The sequence below is a fragment of the Micropterus dolomieu genome, linkage group LG18, assembly GCF_021292245.1.
Source record: "Micropterus dolomieu isolate WLL.071019.BEF.003 ecotype Adirondacks linkage group LG18, ASM2129224v1, whole genome shotgun sequence".
Classification (NCBI taxonomy): Eukaryota; Metazoa; Chordata; class Actinopteri; order Centrarchiformes; family Centrarchidae; genus Micropterus; species Micropterus dolomieu.
Window position 1 is genome coordinate 36715440 of NC_060167.1, and position 18922 is coordinate 36734361.

General features: G+C 42.3%; 1 protein-coding gene across 1 annotated transcript in view; it reads right to left on the reverse strand.

Moving 5' to 3' along the window:
- hdac11 (histone deacetylase 11) overlaps positions 1–18506 on the reverse strand; it is a 43997-nt gene extending 25491 nt beyond the window's left edge. The window contains exons 1-6 of the mRNA XM_046075214.1: positions 18316–18506; positions 17802–17861; positions 17535–17683; positions 16116–16216; positions 14472–14588; positions 6741–6783 (exon numbers count right to left, since the gene is read on the reverse strand). Coding sequence (XP_045931170.1) covers positions 6741–6783; positions 14472–14588; positions 16116–16216; positions 17535–17683; positions 17802–17836 — 445 coding nt within the window. The 5' untranslated portion in view covers positions 17837–17861; positions 18316–18506. The remainder of the gene's footprint in view (positions 1–6740; positions 6784–14471; positions 14589–16115; positions 16217–17534; positions 17684–17801; positions 17862–18315) is intronic.
- Positions 18507–18922: the final 416 nt, after the last annotated feature.

Below are 18922 nucleotides of genomic sequence, written 5' to 3' on the forward strand. Positions count from 1 at the left end.
GCCCCACTCTCTCCGACGGACTCTGGTCAGGGTATTTGTGGCTCCTCTGGGACTGAGCCTGGCCCAAGTACCTTGGGGTGAATTGATCCGCACACAGGAGCCCATGGTGATCAGAGAAGACGTCCAACAAGAGACTCCCCGCCACCCAGAACTGGGCGCTAAAGCCGCAAAGACAGCTGTCTTGTTGCAGTTCTACGTTTGAGGTATGCACTGCAGATCTACAAACACCCAAAGGGAGTCTGGTGCCTGATTGATTGCATCTATAACCGGCTGCCCCTGAAAACGTACTGCACGGTCCTGACTTGAACCGACGACCTCGGGTACGGGAGGCGGACACGTTGACGAGGAGGCTAAAACCCATTGGCACTAGCGTCGGTCGCCAGTGCGTCTCTTAAAGTGTCGGGGAGTGAGGTTTACTCACTGCACAGCCTCGCTGGCTTCCGTCACACATCCTCAGAAATGAGGTGTTGGCAGAACGTCCGGTAAGGGGGAGTGGGCATAGACTGTTGGATATATATAGGACAGTGCCCTCTCCTCACAAGAGAGGGTGTTGCGAGAATGAGATAGATGTGAAGAAAAAGACCCGGGAAGCCACTGCTTCTGGTTCTTGGGGGGCCTTCATAGAAACAGTTTGACTGCCTGACACGTATACAAGCCATATAGTAACATGATTTGCCTTTGCTTTAAGAGTGATAATCGTTAACTGCTTAGCTCATATTACAAAAGTACATTTTAAGTAAGAAAGATGTATAATTTGAGATACTGTCTTTATTTCTTTAATACGTCCTATATCTTTGCCTATATCTCTTGTGCCTGACCTTATCTTTGCCTTAAGAGACCTTTGTCTGTGTATGGTTAGACATGCTCAGTGTCAGTGCATGCTGGAGTTCCTGCTGAAGTCTCAAAATAACGCTAGTTTCCAGTAAAGAGAAAGCTAAGGTCCACTCTTTTGCTGTAAATTAAACCAAAAGGTAAAGCATCCCTGACGATGCATGTGTATCTCATCAAGGTAATGATTTTAATCAGGAAAGAAGGCACTATTTGCCCAAACGTCACCAGCCATTGTGAAAATTAAAGCAATCTAATTTTGAGATTAAAAGAACAGAAGGAAGGTTTTCTTTGTAAAAGATGGTGACAACCCATGATCGATGTCTTTTCTGCATTTTGTGTGTTATTTTCATTTAAGATGTATAAGAGAGGAAATGCTCATTTTGTCTTGTTTTTAAATTGAGACCTACAATCTGATGGCTAAGTCCTGGCAGCCAATGAACTTTTGGAAAAGGGTGAGGTCCTTCCGGCTGATCAATTATTTTGATCAACATATATATTTTAAGTTGCTGACGTTAGAGCTAAAAAGGGGGGAGAAATAAAGAAGAACGAGCGAAAGAGGAGAAAAAGGGAACTTTTGAGGGCTTCTGTTTTTGCACTTTTTGAAAACAAATACGTTTTTCTTTGGGTGCACACCAAAACGTTGTTTTCTGACGCCGCGTTTTTACAACCAGGTAAAAACGGCAGCAGCGTGGCGAGGCGCTGAGCGTCTTTTCCGCACTGAGCCCTGAGCGTTTTTTTCCGGCCATTGAGTGTTGAAAAATGTTCAACTTTGGGAAAAACGCTGCGCTTGTCACTGTCGCTTTTTACCCAGCCATCCAATCACAGTGCAGGAGGGGCTGGACAAACACCACACCGAGCATATCCGATCTTGAATGAAACGATGTGCCTCTTCGCCGAGTTATTTCCTCGTCTGCAAAATCTCATGAACCCACGAACGGGGAGTCTGTCCCATCGCTCTACATGTTTCAGCCTTCTCTTCATGCAGAGCAAGAACCAGAGCAAGTAGGCCTACGTACTTTGTGGTGACATTTTTACATACAATAACTCAATCACCTCCATGGAAATTATGTATCAAAGCAACCACAGCGTCTCGAAAAAGAAAAACGCTGCGCCTCCAAAGCAGACTCAAGTGCTCCCAGCTAGGCGTTTTCAACTGGTAAAAAACACTTTGGTGGACACGGGCCCTTAAAGGGGATATATGTAAGTTTTTGACTTTAAAGAGGTGGTATTAGGCTTTTTGGCTTTTCCCCTCTCCTTTATTGAGTTATATCTCTTTTTTGTGCAGGTAACAGGTTTGCAAAGTGAAAAAGCCCAAAGTCCAGCCCAAAGGGAGTTCCCATCTCCCACAGAAAGCTCTGCTCTGAACCGCTTGAAAACTGCTTGTAGTCCAGCCCTTCACTTCCTTTACTTGTGACGTCACAATGAAAAGGCGTCATAAAGCTTGCCAAGCAGCTAGCGGGGTCAGCCACGCCCTCAAACCAAGCCAGTCTGAGCGGAGGCCCTTTGACTCGACTCACCTTTGTTTGGTTTTCCATTGTAGAAATGTTGGACCTGTACCTGCTTCCAGGTACTTTTTTTCGTATCACCTCGCCTCAGTCGAGGTTACAAACGAGCTGAGGGAAACTAAAATGTAACGTGAAAACAGACAGACTGCTGATTGGTCAGAGAGAATATTCACTATTCACTGCATCATCATTGCTGCACCAGACAGAGGCCAGCAACAGAAAGTTTTATATGTTACAGTTTCCGTATGGAATTTCATCACTGAATCCACTTCTGAGAAGTTTTGAGGTGAGAAATCAGCTGTGTAGATTTCCAATATTGACAGTTTTAGAGAAGTGATGGCGGAACAAAAACGTGCTTGAATATTTTTGGAGTTGAGGAGCTCAGCGAGTGGCTGCGGGGGAAGCCTGCTGTGACCCGCGGGAGGAGCGTGTGAGGCCGGCCAGCCGCCCGCTCACAGAGCCCTCTGCTCCCGCCGTCACACAGACCGCTGCAGCAACAACGGCAGAGGAAAACACAGCTGGAAGCTTTTCATACCGCTTATCTGTCTTTACATTCTGAGGAAGGTTGAAACGTTTTACCTTAAAAAGATGTATATGTAAATGCTCCGTATCCGTATTTGTTTCTAGTCTTTTCAACCACACAAAGTGCTTTTACACCACATCTGCATTCACCAGTCATACACATTCATACACTGAGCCTAAGTACTAAAATGGAAACTAACATTCACACACTGGCGGAACAGCCGCCAGGGGCAAATCGGGGTTCAGTATCTTGCCCAAGGACACGTCGACATGCAGCCTGGGGGAGCCGGGGATTGAACCGCCAACCTTCCGATTAACGGCCAACCTGCTCTACCTCCTGAGCCACAGCCGCAGAAAGCTGTGTGGATCGCTGGTGTGTGTGTCGCATTGAACATTACGTCGCGGCAGTTGTGTGTGGCGTCGCTATGACCACAAGCTACGTACTATCTCTGGGTACTATCTGCAATGGAAAACAGAGCAGGGAGTCGATCGATTTGCGCTATGGTAGCATTTTTCGGCGAGGCAGCATAGATCGTCAGAACACCGTCAACAGTTCAACGTTTAGTCCTGATGGTCAGATGTGAAACAATGATGTTGTGGACTTGAGAGTAACTTATACCATCTGTTACGGTCGCAGTCTGAAGCGGCTTTGATTTGGATCACACTACCTTGTTTCTTACGACCCGCCCTTCTCTGCTTCTGATTGGCTAGTAGTCCTTACCTGGGAACTGCGCGTGTGCAACTCCCAACAAAGATTTTGTACAAGTAAGATGCATCACTCTGTAGCTCAAGAGCGGACCGTACAACACACAGGGTGAAAAGAGGAGCTGCAGCAATGTGCAGTATGAGAAACACATGGTGTTTTTTGAAAATTAAACTATGTAAACCTGTTCTGGTACAACCTCTAAATAAGATTTGGAACCTGAAAATGAGCAGAATACCACCTCTTTAATAAATCAAATTCATTGCGTTATTGTCAATGGGCTCAAAACTCGCTCAGAAATGAAGCGCACGCCTGTTTTCTCAGTTGCTTGCATCAGCCACTATTCTGCTTTTCATGTGAGGACACCGGATCGGATTCAGCCCTATGTGCGCTCCCGAGTGCCTCTCTAACTACAGCGACAACATGGCAGCTAATGACATGCAGTCCACTTACACCATAAAGGCATAAAATAACCGTCTCACAGCAAAACACAGGCTCCACGTAAGGCCACAAAACAACAATAAAGGTTTATGTGCTGAAGCCCATCAGACCAAACAGGTTCAGATGATGTCGAGTAAAAACAAAGTGAGCATTAGTAAAGCTGGCGAAACAGAGAAAGTCACGTTAGCTCGCGGGATAACGCTGAGCAGTGAAAAGTTGTTTCGCTTTCCACATTACTTCACCAACTAACGCGACCCATGTTACTTTCCTGTGTACCACTGTTAAAGTGTTGATTTAGCCTGCAAGAAAGGATGTAACGGTAAAAAGCAAATGTGGTTTACTATCTTATAGTAATGCAGCCACGAGGAGCAAGCTGACGCTACATTAGCTCCGCCCTGCCGCTGTTCGCTTCATAACGTTGAGTTTAGGTTTAGTGTGGTTTTACCGATACTCAGGTACACAGCGTCTCCACCTCTCCGTCGCTGTAACTAACGTTACTCACATAATACACTGCAACAAAACGGTCACAACAACACAGAGGAAGAGCCATCCACTAACACTACAGTAAAGTTACTTACTGCGGTCTAACCGTTATAAAGTGTGACACAGTCTCGTTATAATATTCAGTCCAGCTCACTACCCGTTTCCATATCATCCAGCACATTTAGCTGTGAAAGATACACAGATAATAATGTTAGTTACTGAAAAGCAGAGAGGTGAGCTAACGACAATGTAGCACGTCGGCTAAATGCAGTAAATGAGACGTTTTCATGTAACGAGCATGGATTAGTTCAACCTCAAGCTGATAAAAATATTACAGTAACATTGCAGTGGGATTTACCTGAGTTTCCACCATGTTGTGTAAAGCTGTCTCCCTGCCTGTCTATAGCCGCTCTCACTCTGCCTTTTTTCGGGAGTACTGTGCCAATATACCGGTGTCTCGCTGTGCTGAATGAAAGGTACAGAGCCACAGCCAGAGTTTTTTCCTGGCTCAGAATGGGACTTTGGGGGGTGACTTCGCACGACAGTAAGCATGATCAGTATGCGTACAGTAAAGGCAATCAGTTACCTTATGACCGATATCTATACATTTTCTTGTTATTTCTGACCGTTTGATAAACAAAATATATCCACAACATAGAGGAGTAAAGGTATAAAAGTAAAGTAATATGTTAGTATAATAATATATTTATATTTATATATTATTTGGATAATCTGCCTACAGAGAGGTTTTTGGTTGAGATTCAGCTTTTTTCACAAATAAAACCTTTCTCCGATATTGATAATGTTTGTGTATTCATTATAATTTCAGATAATGGAATAGGTTATTATAGCTTATTATTAGTAGCCTAATATTAATTCCAGTTGGATAAAAGAGCAGCTTCATTTTGTGGGTTGTTTTCAGTCATTAAGTTATTGTGCAAGAAAAATGCTCTACATGGTGGTCAGTCTCTGATTTGTTTATGCAAAGTACTAATTATCAATAATAAAAAACGTGCATACAGAACAACGAGTTCAGCATTTATAAAGTTTGATGTAGTGCATCAGCCTTTTTTAATGTCCCGCCTACTCCAGGCTGTGATTGGTTGGTTCACGAAAAGTGACTCTGACGAGCAACTAGCGCACACGGCTGCATGAAAGGCTCCCGATCCTGATCTCCCAGTGGAGATTAGCAGGCAGGAGAGAACGGGAGCAGGTGAGCTCACGTAGTACCCAGAGAACCTGATATGGAGAGGGCAGAGAAGTGGACCGTGGCCGGAACACCAAAGAGTAAAATGTAAAAGTGACACTACCGGTGAATACCAGCAAACTTCAAGTATAAACTGATTTGTGAGAAATAACAGGAAGTCATCGCTCCCAGTAGTGCGAGCTCTGTAGTGTAGCTTTCAGGTGCAGTCAAACCAACACAGCAGCTGATTTATAAATCCAGCGCCAGCTGCATGTGTTAAGAAAAAACAAAGACAAATACAGCGCTGTGGATGAGAGGAAAGGTGACTGCTGGAAGTCAAAACATTGTATTTAGGTTTATGTTCTGATTGCTCAAAAGTTGTTTGATTAATGGCTATTAAAACACATTAGAAGAATATTTGAAACGCTTCTTCAATTCTGATCATTCTGGCACTGGTGATTTTCCTTTGGCGCTCGCTAAAACCCCTTTGGGGGGCGCCAAAAATTTGTCTATGCAGAAAAACCCTGCCGGTGTTCTGTCGATTTATGCTACATTTCAAAATGTGCTACTTAGTGGTTCTGCGCGTGACCGACAAGCGTTGTCTGTTTCCACACCCATAAATCTGTGCAACCTTGCTGTTGGGCATGCCATCGAGACAGTTGCTGATTGTCAGCAGAAGTTACCCTTTTTCCTGGTATCTGAATTCGTAATACGCTAAGGTTACCCAGGAAGGACCTGCTGGTACATCATGTTATAGCACCCGCTGCAGGTGCTATGGCAACTAGCAGTGCTTGCAGAAGCAGCAGCCAGTAGCTCCTTCAAACTTCGCTACACTTTTGTTTTTTATCTGTTTTTTCCGGCTTTATTGCCAAAACACGCGTTATCTCTTCACTTCGTTATGCAGCCTTGTGCTGAATAATGACTAATAAACAACTTTGTACCTTGAAAGTGGTGACCTGAGAGAGCGGGGTTTTCTTGCAGTGGGCCGGTTGATATCAGCTGAGCTGAGTGCAGATGGATTGGCTGTCTATTTATGGATTATGGGTATCTGTACTGGAAACTCACTTACCTACATTGATAGCCCATCCTCTGTCAACAGCCAGTTTTCCTGCCTGTGGACGACAAAATATTTCAATTCAGTTTTCAATATATGATTTATAAAAGATCATATTTTTTCAAATAAACAAAATGCAGCAACAATCATTAACTGGCTCACAATAAACTGAGTCATGACTAATGAAGAACAGATAAAAAAAAACATACACTTTCTATATGGAATTAGACTCAAGGCAATGCATCCAAATGCTGCTTTTCAGCGCAGGGCAAAGACCTGGACAAAACATTTCATATACTGTATGCATTCACCAAAGTTTCTGATTTTCTGTTTTCCCGCTGTAAATCTGACCTCCAGCCACGTAAGCCTTTAAATTTACATACAGACAACAAGAGACATTTACAAATTCTCATGGAGGTTGTTGAATGTTTCTGTTCAGCAGCTATTGAGTAATGTAAATGTAATCACAGATTTTAAAATGGCGTTGTTGTTCTTAATATGTCCCGCCCTGCAGCCCGGTGTACAGTATAACGAGCTGGATACCATGTTGTGCCAGAAAGATTTTACTGTTTTAATATACTCTTTTGTCTTCTTTATTATTTATTTAATTATGCGTTAATTTGTCACCGGGCCAGACAGGGGGGCAGAAATGGGGCTGGGGGGCACAATCAGACACCACAGAGAAAAGACAGAACGGGGATGGGCAACCGTAAACAACAGAGGAAAACACCCTCAGCGTCAGGCAGGCAAAACCCCCTGCAAACCTCCCAGCCACCCCGAAAGAAGCCAGCCAAAACCCACCCCGACAACACCGAAGAGGACCCCGTGAGGAGAGGAGACAACGGATCCGAGGCCAAGGGATATGACACCTGGCCCGGACATGAGCAGAAGCCCCAGGCCTCAGGCTGCAGGCCCCCAGGGCCAGAGCATATCCCCACATCCTCAATTAAGCTTGCTCGCCTGTGTAATATGGTATTGTATTAGATGCATGGTTTGTGAAGTGTGGTATGGTGGAGTGGGGATAAGGTGCGTGGTAAGTAGGGCTGTCGTGGTGAAGTAATTTCCCCCGCGGTGATTTGTTGTGGGTATGCAGTAGTGTTGTAGTACTCAAGACCAGTCTGAGACCACTTTTTGATGGTCTTGGTCTTGTCTCGACAGCATTTGTCCTTTGTCTTGTTTCGGTCATTGAGGACTCGGGATTTTATTTCAAGACCACAACTTTGGGAATATCAATAAATTGCTTTTGCATTGTCTGAATTATTTGTTAACATCCTAACTTTGATTGGATGTAAAACATACTGCTTCAAATGCAACCAATAGCCCTAATTAAAAATGTCTTGTTACCGTTAACAAGTGTCTACCCCTCCCCGCGATGGTAAGCTTGGAAAAGGAGTGTTGAATAAAGATGCTTACGCTGATTTCAGCTCTTAGTGTTTTTATGTGGGTGTTTTAATGGGAATGTGGATTTTTCAATTTGAGAAGTACCTATGATCTCGTTCCACATTTTCATTGTTTGTCATGTAAAGGTGGGGAACCAGTCTCGCCTTCCTTCGTTCTCGACTTGGTCTCAGCCCCTACAAGTCTTGGTCTTGACTTGGTCTTGAGAGGCTGATGATGGTGCAATGGATAAGATGCCTGCCTTTGCTGTGAAAGACCCGGGTTCAATCCCCCACTGTGTCCCATCCACCATTGTGTCAAGACACTTAACCCCTAGTTGCTCCAGAGGCTGACATGTATGGCAATTGTAAGCTAAATGTAACGTCTCAGTTTGGGCGGTCTTGACTACAACACTAGTATAAAGTATTTTTGCAGGTTTATGGTCTTAGCGAGCAAGCTGCTGGCTGCTAGTCAAAGTTTCACAACATTGCCAAGCAAACTCATTTCTGCAGTTTGAACATGTAATTTTCACACTTAGCTATATCGTTACCTTCAGGGCATGTCTATCAAGTCAATTTACATACCGCAGTAACGCACACACTGGTGCGGTGCAGAATGGCCTTCCCTTCTCTTAAGATTCCTGTAAAATTCATGCAAAACGCCTATTCAAGGCATATCCAAAGTAAACTGAATGTAATTCTTGAACCATTTGGAGGATATGCATGGGTTTGGGCTCTCTGGAGTGTCTAACCCAAAAGTCAGAATGATTGTAAGTGCTAACGTTACTGGAATTGATTAATATAAGGTTAAAGGTTAAGGTATATTTTTCATGTCCAATTGAAAATGCTTGCTAACAAATGCATGACAATTATAGCTATAACTTATTAGCTGGAAAACACTGTAGGACCACAGGATAAAGCATTGCCTAGCCCTAGTTTAAATTTCATACCAATACCATGAAAAATTACAATTTTACAAAGGTTTTTCAAGTGTATGTCTTAGCGTATTTTTTCAGCCTTGGTTGCAGGTGGCTGCTGCTGCATCATGCCGTAGCTTGACGCAGCCTACAGTTAATTCCAAACAGTAGCTGGGCACTGTTGTCACAGTGAGGTTGTACCATTGTGCCTGTACAGCTCTTAGATCCAAAACCTGTGCTCACCGACCATATCTGGCAACATGGCCCAGTAGCTGTTCTTCATTAATAATGTATTGTCTGTATTTCTCCCTAAAATGACAAATTGTCATTTTTATACTTTGTAAATACAATAACACAGCTTAGAGTTGTTGGTATTATAGGTGTTCAAAATGGACAGAGTCAAGAGAAGAAAAAAGAGACAGGAGGTGTTTGTTTCACATGTTGATCAATCTAAAAATGTGCGTGGCTGCACATGAGGAAGTGGTTATTAAGAGCCAGTCACTCCACTGGCTCATCCTCTTAAGAAACCACTGAGGGCTTATCTGGTACACTTCACAAATAAAGGATTCCTGGGAATGTAGTTACAAAACCTTCAAACAGCTATAAAGTTCTCAAAGACTGATAGCCAAAATGTTATCAGATAAATCATTAATACCTGAGACATGTGAGCTACATTAAAGGAAATCCCAAGGAGGATCCATACTGGTATCAAAGAGGAATGCTGTTTGTGCACAGTGGCAGCTGCTTTTTTCAAAGGCAGGTTGAGATTTCTCTCTTGGATGAAAAGGGGGCCTTCTCTGCCATGTATTCCTGGAGCTCTGCATGTAGTACGCCTGAGGGAAATATATTTAAGCTGGGAAGATGGTGTGTAAATGCCATTATGGCTCTCTGATGGTTGAGTAATAACACATATTAGCATGTATGCACACACTCTGGCCACGGCTTTAAAGCTACTCTCTCTCTGAGGAGAAAAGGCACTCAATGTAAGCAGTGACACTATCAGGCATATTTTACTATAGCCCTTAGATTGCATCTGCAAGACTCCATCAACAATCATCAGCATCTCTGGGTGAAAATACCTGGCATGATCATAGCCTTATTTGCATAATACTGTTCAACTCACGCATATTCACGTCTGCAGCTATGCTTATAATGTGTTAGCTTCCCATGTATTTCTTATTCCTTATTCTTCCTCTTTGCATAACATGACTAATAGAGATGGCTCCTAGTTTCTACTCGCTCCAATGAAAAAGAAGGAAGCTTCACAAAGAGGACAAGAGTTTTCGTGGGAGGAAATCCACAGGATAACCCTCAACAAACGTTTATCCCTGATCCTTTGAGACATTACACAGCAAATTGAGAAGAGTTTTTAGTGTTAGTTAAATTTGAGTAAATGTAGAGTTAAGTCTACTCTGATACAGTCAGATCCATTATATTTGACTCTCAGTATATAATATATATATAATATATAGTTGGGGTCAAAACAGAGTGTAAAAACCAAGTGTCACTGAATCAAACCTGTAAGTGTAATTGTATAAATATTAACTGTTAACTCTGATCTTGGCTGTTATACTTGAAGTGTTCATGTCACCCCGCCCACACTGCGTAGGCCTACACACACCGGTTGGCTGAAGCCAGGAGAGTCTTCCTGAAAGCGCTCCACTGACTGCTGGGAAACTAGGGACCGTGCTTTTGACCTGGGTCAAAACTTTAACACTGTTTGATATGTAAATGAAGAAGTATCTGTTAATGTTAGATTTTATATTGATATTTCTCTACTGGCACCTGGTCAATTTGCAGTGGTGAGCCATCATAACTTAAACTTATGTCACCACACTGTTACTAGCCCCCCCTAACACCTGTTTAATGAGCTAGCGGTTAGCATGCATGCCTAATCTGTTCATTCTGATATATTTTTTTAATGTCTAATGTTCAAATTCTTTAAGGTGCGAGTGTTAAAATAAATGTTTCAAAACACCAAACATAACCATAACTTTATTTTGCAAAGTTTTTTTTAGTAATATGGCAGAGCTAAATTCACACCTTTAAAATGTTATGGGGTTAACACCTGCGTAGTAAACAAATGATCCTCTGAAAGAAAAGTAAAGCTTTATACATTGTTTTTCAAAATTTGTGGTTTGACAGGCGGCCATTTAATTACATAATCTTATTGCAGCCCCTTCTTCAGAAACATTTAATGGTACTGACTGGAGGATTAGCACCACCAGCTGGAGAGTTACTGTCTCCCCTGGCATAGGGCTGGATGATAAGGCCAAAAATGTTATCACGATAAAAAGTTTCATATCTTTTGATATCGCTAATTATCACAATAAGAGTATCGTTATTTCTTTCGGGGTTTAAAGGCTGATTTTTTATCAAGTTGAAGAAACCTGATGGTTAATTGTGGTTTTAAATATTCTTTATGGTCAACACTTGATGCCAAACAGTGGATCAAGAGTACTTAGTACTAAACATCATCCCTTATACAAGCAGCATGTGCCTGTCTAAGAAGGGTTTTACACAAAAGATAAAGCAGCGTATGGTGGGCTCAACACTACCAGCACAATGATGCTGGACTGCTGCACACCTGGCCCGCTTTGCAAAGTACAGGTCCAGGATGATACTATAGCAATAACTATATTCAGACACCAAGAGCAATGGCTCCGATATCTACTAAGCTACTTAACGTTTTCTAATTTACAAGGTCATAATTAATACACATCTCATACTATACAGGGGCCTTTTTCATTAATTCTATAAAATGAATAAAAAGATTTGTTTCATAAGATTTCTTGTTCTGAAAATTTTGCCTTTTATGGATAATGGAATTTCAACATGAAAGTATGAAGAAATATTCAGTTATAGTTCATCTCTTAACATTTAAAGCTAGGGTAGGCAGTTTATTTCAGAAGCATTTTTTATTATAGTTGTCGAAATTCTCTGGCATCTGTGTGGCTGTCGACTTCAATAAGCATGATTATATTGGGTATACTGCTGGCCTACCTATACTTGCCTACCTGTGAACATGAACGTGTTTTGGGAGAGTGGCTTTGAAGGCGTGGGGTGGGATTTTTTCAATTGGATACTTTCAGAATCTAATCGTCTCTTGCTGGTTCTCCAACGTTTCATTAAGTAATCAAAACCTGTTTCTGTGAAAATGCCTTCAAATTCAGACTAAATTTGATGATGTGGTGATCACTAAAATGATAAAAAGAGGTGAGGGCTCTATCCAGAGCCAAAAAAGCTGCTTTTCAGTCGGCTGATAAAGAAGATTACAGCACCGCAAGAGCAAGACTGAAAGCAGGTATCAAGGAGGCAAAGTGGAGACATCAGCAGAGTCTGGAGAGAGACCTCAACACAAGCCACACCAAAGATATGTGGCAGGCCACATTACCAGATGAACTGAACACCTTTTATGCTTGCTCTGATCTCCAAGAGTAGACTTTAGAGCTGACTCCAACAAGGAGTTAGCTGTAAAGTCTGCTCCACCTCCAGAGGACAGACTGTCAGTATCCACAGCAGATGTGAGGAGAGTCCTGCAGAGAGTGAATATGAGTAAATCAGCTGGGCCTGATAACATCCCTGGCCGTGTACTAAAAACCTGAGCCAATCAGCTAGTTGATGTTATTACTGACATTTCAACATCTCAGAGAGGGTTCCCACCTGCTTCAAGACAGCCACCATCGTTCCTGTACCTAAAACATCTGCAGTGTCTGGTCTGAATGACTACCGCCCTGTGGCTCTCACTCCCATTCTGATGAAGTGCTTTGAGAAACTGGTTCTTCAGCACAAAGAACAACATCCCAGCCAGCCTGGACCCTCATCAGTTTGCTTTCAGAACCAACAGATCCACAGAGGATGCCATCTCCACTGCCCTCCACTCAGCCCTCACACACCTTGAGAAAAACAACACCTACATCAGAAAGCTGTTTGTGGATTTCAGCTCAGCGTTCAACACAATCTCCCCATGAAACTGATCAGCAAACTCAGCACTCTGGGTTTAAATACAACACTCTGCAACTGGATACTGGACCTCCTCACAAACAGACCCCAGTCAGTTCGGATTGGCGGACTCACCACCTCCACTCTAGTGCTGAACACCGGAGCCCCCCAGGGCTGTGTGCTCAGCCCCCTCCTGTTCACGCTGTACACCCACGACTGCATCCCCCGACATGGAGAGAACATATCTCCTCTCATGCAGCAAACAGCACCGTCGTGGAGATTGTGGCCTGTTTGTATTGTCATTGATTCCACCCACTAAGTACCCCCTTAATAGGGCCCACTACTGTTGTTTGGGCTGATCAAACTTTAGTGTGACAAAAAAAATCACATGGGGACACTTGAGGAGGGTGGTCGCTTCCAAGTGGGTCCCTTGAGACATGAAAGAAAACGAACTTGCCACAGGGTGCAATGATGGCAGATTATAGGATTATAGGATTAGGCTATTTCAAATCCAGATGCTGATCGGGAAATCTATTCTGATGAGACTTCAAATCGGGAGGAAATTCATAATCTTGTAAAGTGGTGTAAAGCGAACAACCTACTGCTCAACGTCAGCAAAACTAAGGAGCTGATCGCTGATTTCAGGAAGACAGAGATAAAGACACATACTCCTGTCTACATCAGTGGAGCTGAGGTGGAGCAGGTGAACAGTTTCAGCACAGAGAAGCTGACATGGTCGTCTCACATCTCCACGCTGGTGAAGAAAGCTCACAAACGACTGGATTTCTTGAGGAAACTTAAGAAGGCCAAATTCCCACGCCAAGTTCTTGTCAGCTTTTACAGAGGAGCAATAGAAAGCATCCTGACTGGAAACATCACTAACATGGGATGTGCACGATCCAGGACTGGAGGGCTCTGCAGCTGGGGATTCAAACTGTTCAGAAGATCATTGGTACCCATCTCCCAAGCATCAGTGATATCGGTGAGGTGAGGTGCCTGCAGAGCCCAAAGGATACTAAAGGACAGTACCCACCCAGCCACAGCCTGTTCACCCTGCTGCATTCTGGGAAGAGATATAGAAGTTTCTGCTGCAGCACCACCAGACTGCAGAGCAGCTTCTTCCCCCAAGCTATCAGACTCTTAAATCTCTAATTCATCCTCAGCACTGCTCCATTAATTATAGTTAATTTCTGTTTACCATTTTTATAATTGCTTCTATATTAATGTATTTGTCTGCTACGCAGAAGGGAGTTACAAACTCAATTTCACTCTATAACTTGTCTTATTGTGACAATAAACCTATCTACCTACCTACCTAAATTATCCCATTTGTGATGGTGGCGGAGTGCATGTGTGATCTGTGATTGCAGCTGCAGAGCTTGGAATTTTTGACAAAGGTAAGACAGACAGTAGTGGATCAGTGGATAGTAGGAACATGGGTAAAATATGTTAATATTATCAGCTTCAAAAATTAAGCAACATGAAGAGGAAAGAGGCTCTCAGATACCTACCATTATTGTTCCTCCAGTCTGTGTCCGCAGAGGCCTCAACACTTTCCGCTGCACCAGGAAATTAGGCAGAAACAGGAGAGGTGGGATTTCTGTGATTGTTGCCACCACCAGAGACCACTAAAGTGAAAAAGAATACAATTACATTCAGTTTATTGAGACCTTTTTCTGTGCTATAACTCGATCGCTTACAAGGCAAACCAAAGCACAGATAGACCTCAGTTGACTAAAAAGAATAGAATGTTTCAATGTGTGCCCCCAGAGGTTCGATATAAAGGTGTGGAAAAGCTGACTAAAGAAAGACACAGTAATGCTGCAAGTAGGCTTAGACTCTCTCATGAAAACAGGACAGCACAGAATACTGCAAATGCACAGGAGAGTACTGAGGTACCTCTCGAGTCCTCCAAGATTTGTTTCTGCATGCAGTAGAGGGGAGAGAGAATAAATACAAAGCATTTGAACATGATAGAACTACAGTTATCAGCTTTACTTTTTTGGGGGGGAGGCTACTCTCGCGTGGTTAATCCTCCTCCCTGTTAAACTTGACCGGATGTAACTTAATTTTTTACAGATTATCTGACTCCACTCACACAGACTCTAAATCTACAATGTGCTCGCACCTTGTGGAGGCACCTCTGAGAGTTTGTTGAAGTGATGACTAATGTCAATATGACGGCGCGCACGTGTGCGCGCGTGTGTGTGTGTGTGTGTGTGTGTGTGTGTGTGTGTGTGTGTGTGTGTGTGTGTGTGTGTGTGTGTGTGTGTGTGTGTGTGTGTGTGTGTGTAGGAGCCACAAAGACCCGCCCTTACAGAAACACAGAGAGAGAACAGAAGCAGTGTCGGTAAACACCAAAACACAGCAGCATAGTTTTTCTGTTTGTTTGGCTTAAGTGTGTGGGCAAAAATTGTTATAATACATGGGAAAATCCCAATTTTTATAAACTGCAACATTTTGGCAGATTCCATGATACTCCGAGTTGCAGCCTACAGTTACAGTAATTCCATTTTTATTGTCAAATTTCGCGATTTTGTCCACGACTTCTGCATCTTTCAGTGAGGGCGGGCCACCTCCCTAAAACAATGGTCATGGAAAGGTTGCAAACAACTGAATTCTAGCCTCGCAAATCCACCCCAGAAGAAAATAAACAACTGTGGATCCTAATCAACTCCTGGAGCTGATAAATGAAAAGTGCAAAAACCCCAATTGACTAAAATGACTCAGAAAAGTGCTACGAACAGAATATGATTGATTTGATTGAGGACTAATTCCCCTGTAGGATAATCCACTGCATTTTGATGACAACTCTGTGCTGTTATGCCACCTCCTGCACCACAAAATGAGAAGGAAAATATCAAATAGAAGGAATATTTAGCAGAGAACATCCCAGAAAACAAGCTGTTTGGTTTGAATCACATTAATGCTACTATTAAATGTGAACACGCTTAACATTTCCTTATAATAACAAATCAATTTAAATTCCTGATGGTTCCCTCAGCTCCTCAGTACTACTGAGCAATGCATGTAACCCACAGAGGAGATGTAGAAGAAAAGCAAGATGTGAAGAGATGAAGAAATGTAGTGAAGCTGCCATGCTGTCATGTGAGATGCACTAAAGGTTGGCTGTGTGGAGGAAAAACAAAAGCGACCTTTAATCTGTTGAGGTAGCGTTTGGTGTGAACCACCAGCAGATCCTCTTCAGTAGCTTCACAGGCTTCAACGATGTTCCCATCAGTGATGAACTGCTCCTCTGAGACAAAGGCAATGTGTGATTACAGTCAAACAGACCTGAAGCTGAAAATATGACACTACGATGCTGTTGTTACACGAATAACTATCAAATAAACTTTTATACTAGAGCTTACATTTGTGCTACAGCTTTTGTGCAAGGTAATTTTGCATTTCAACAAGTTTTTTTTTAAAAATCAAAATTCTAACTTCCAAGTACGAAAAGCCCTAAATGGTCTAGTGCTACAAAAACTAACAGTTTCAGCTGATCTAGCTCATGGATTTGAACAACAAGCAATAATTCTCCTCAGTTTGGTATTGTGTGTTTTATAGAAATACCACAGCTGAATCAAAATGTTAGCATTCATTTGAACTGCTATTAGTGGCCCAACAAATTTGCTTGCATGAACACAACAGGAGAAACACCAACACCAACTAGTGTGTTGGTTAAAATTATTTTAGCCACTCACTCATTGGTATGTGTAGACATATCTGTCAGTGACAAGTAACAAGAAATAAGAGTAAAGAAATGACAAAGATATGTTTGAGGTACTTTAGAAGTTAATTGTTGATCCACCACAGGGCACTGACAAATTTATTTTTCACCTGTACAATTTTCAAAGAACGCTAAATTGATACTGAGCTAATGGTGTGATAATTATCATGACATGTATTATAACTGACAACTCACTGCAGTAACGTGTAGTAAACAATGTTCTACATGCAACATAGTAGCAGTATGATGGAACAGAAAAAGGTTGTTACACTATACTGTCTTGACAAATTCAGCCACTGACTTGGACTTTAACAGAGGGCTCATTAAAATCTACTCTAGTTCCTTTGTATGATATTTTAAAGATGCTGGGTAAATCCATAGACTGTATAATCTGTTTAATCATCCACTTTTTCTCCAGTTCTTGCAAGAGTAAGGTTTTCGTGTCAAAGGATCAGTTCTAATTTGCACTCTTAACTTCTGAAAGTTTTGTGAATTCATTAAGCTGTGGAAGCACTTTATAAAGCAAAGACAATCCACGGTGCAATTTGACAACAACTTTGTGTGAAGTCGTGCCAGTTAACCAGAGCCTGTTTTCCCTTGGCGTTGAAACCTGCGCTGGGCCTCATCTACTGTACCTGCACAGACTCCCACAGGGAGTTTGCTCTAATTATCTGTGCTCTTTTGCTCTGCCTTTTCCCTCTCCAGCAACTACATCTCACCTCTCCTCTCTCTACTCTTTGTTCTCTACCTCTCTTTGCCTCTCTGATCCACTCCAAGTGACTCTATATACATCAGCTTGGGGAGATGTCCTCCCCATCTGCTACTCTGTTTCGCATTCTCTTACCTTTCAAGAAGTGAATGACTTTCCCCCACTTCCCTGCATCAAATGGATGGAGCTTTTCAAGGCCCATGAAGGTGATGTTGTAGTCTGGATGGTACACAATGGGCAGACATGTTCGAGGGATACTGGTGTACAAATCAGTGCGGTGAGAGCTGACAGAGGAAAATCAAAAAGGGTGCTCAATACAACACTGCTGCGTAACATTTACATGAAGTGATTTCCCCAGTGGTTTTTATCAGAACTATCATGCTGTTTGTTAGTGCAGCTCACCTCCTTTTCCCTTCATTGTCTTCTTTGTGAGACATGTCTTTCAGGCATTGCTATATTCATCTGAGGACAAAAGTGAACATTACCAACTGATAATGAAATCCATTTATTTGTAACTGCTACACATATTTACAGTAACTCTCAATAGACAAGTGATTGTTATCAAATCATATTATATGATTTTAGAAAATGCTTCCATTTCGCAAATTAGTGTGTAGATATAACATTATAGCCTACCCACATTACTGCAAAATCAAAAACAGCATAATAAGAAACCACATGAAGCCTCATCTGTCGCGCATGCGCTGTGACATGTGCAGATTTCCAAAGACGCAACGGCACAAGGAAATGTGTCAGCGGGCAAACATTAGCTTCCAAATATGTGTGTGTGCAGGCCTTTAATGATTTTATGTCGGTCATTTTGGCGTTGAAAACAACAACGTTACCACAGCTGCTGTGTGAAACAATCTGGAACCGTTTCAGAGGACAGAAACCAGCAGCAGCCGATGTGACTCACCTGCTATACTGTATGTGGAATAACGCTGGTCATCGAACAGTTGCTGGAAATAAACAGTCACTGGAGACTGTCACACTGTGTCCTTCCTGACAGAATTTAGCCTGGGTTACTTGTTAGTATCTAGCTAACAGAAAGAAATCGTATTTTCCTGACTGTGTTTCTTTGATAGTGTCCCTCCTGTTCTACAGCTACGTATAATACGTAGGCATACGTAAAATACGCGCTAACTCCTTAAGTTACGTTCTTAGCGTCCACGTAGATTTAAAGAAGAAGAAACGTAGTCCACAAAGCTTTCCTTCTCTTCAAATCTTGCCGTTCTTCCTAAAGTATACTTACCGTGTTGTATACCAGACATCGGACAAGAGACATTTTGATCCTGCTCTATGTACATTTAGTTTAAATGTTAAGTGTCCTTTTGTTATGTAGCCTGGTATGGAGAACCAAACCTGCCCAAAAATAAAAAATAAATTACTCAGTAAATACATTAATGTCATTAAATCAAATCAAAACCTTTATTACAGAATCAAGGTCCAAATCTTACTCACAACAATACATAAAAACATATCCAAAAACGCACATGCATACACACATACCTGCACATAATAAA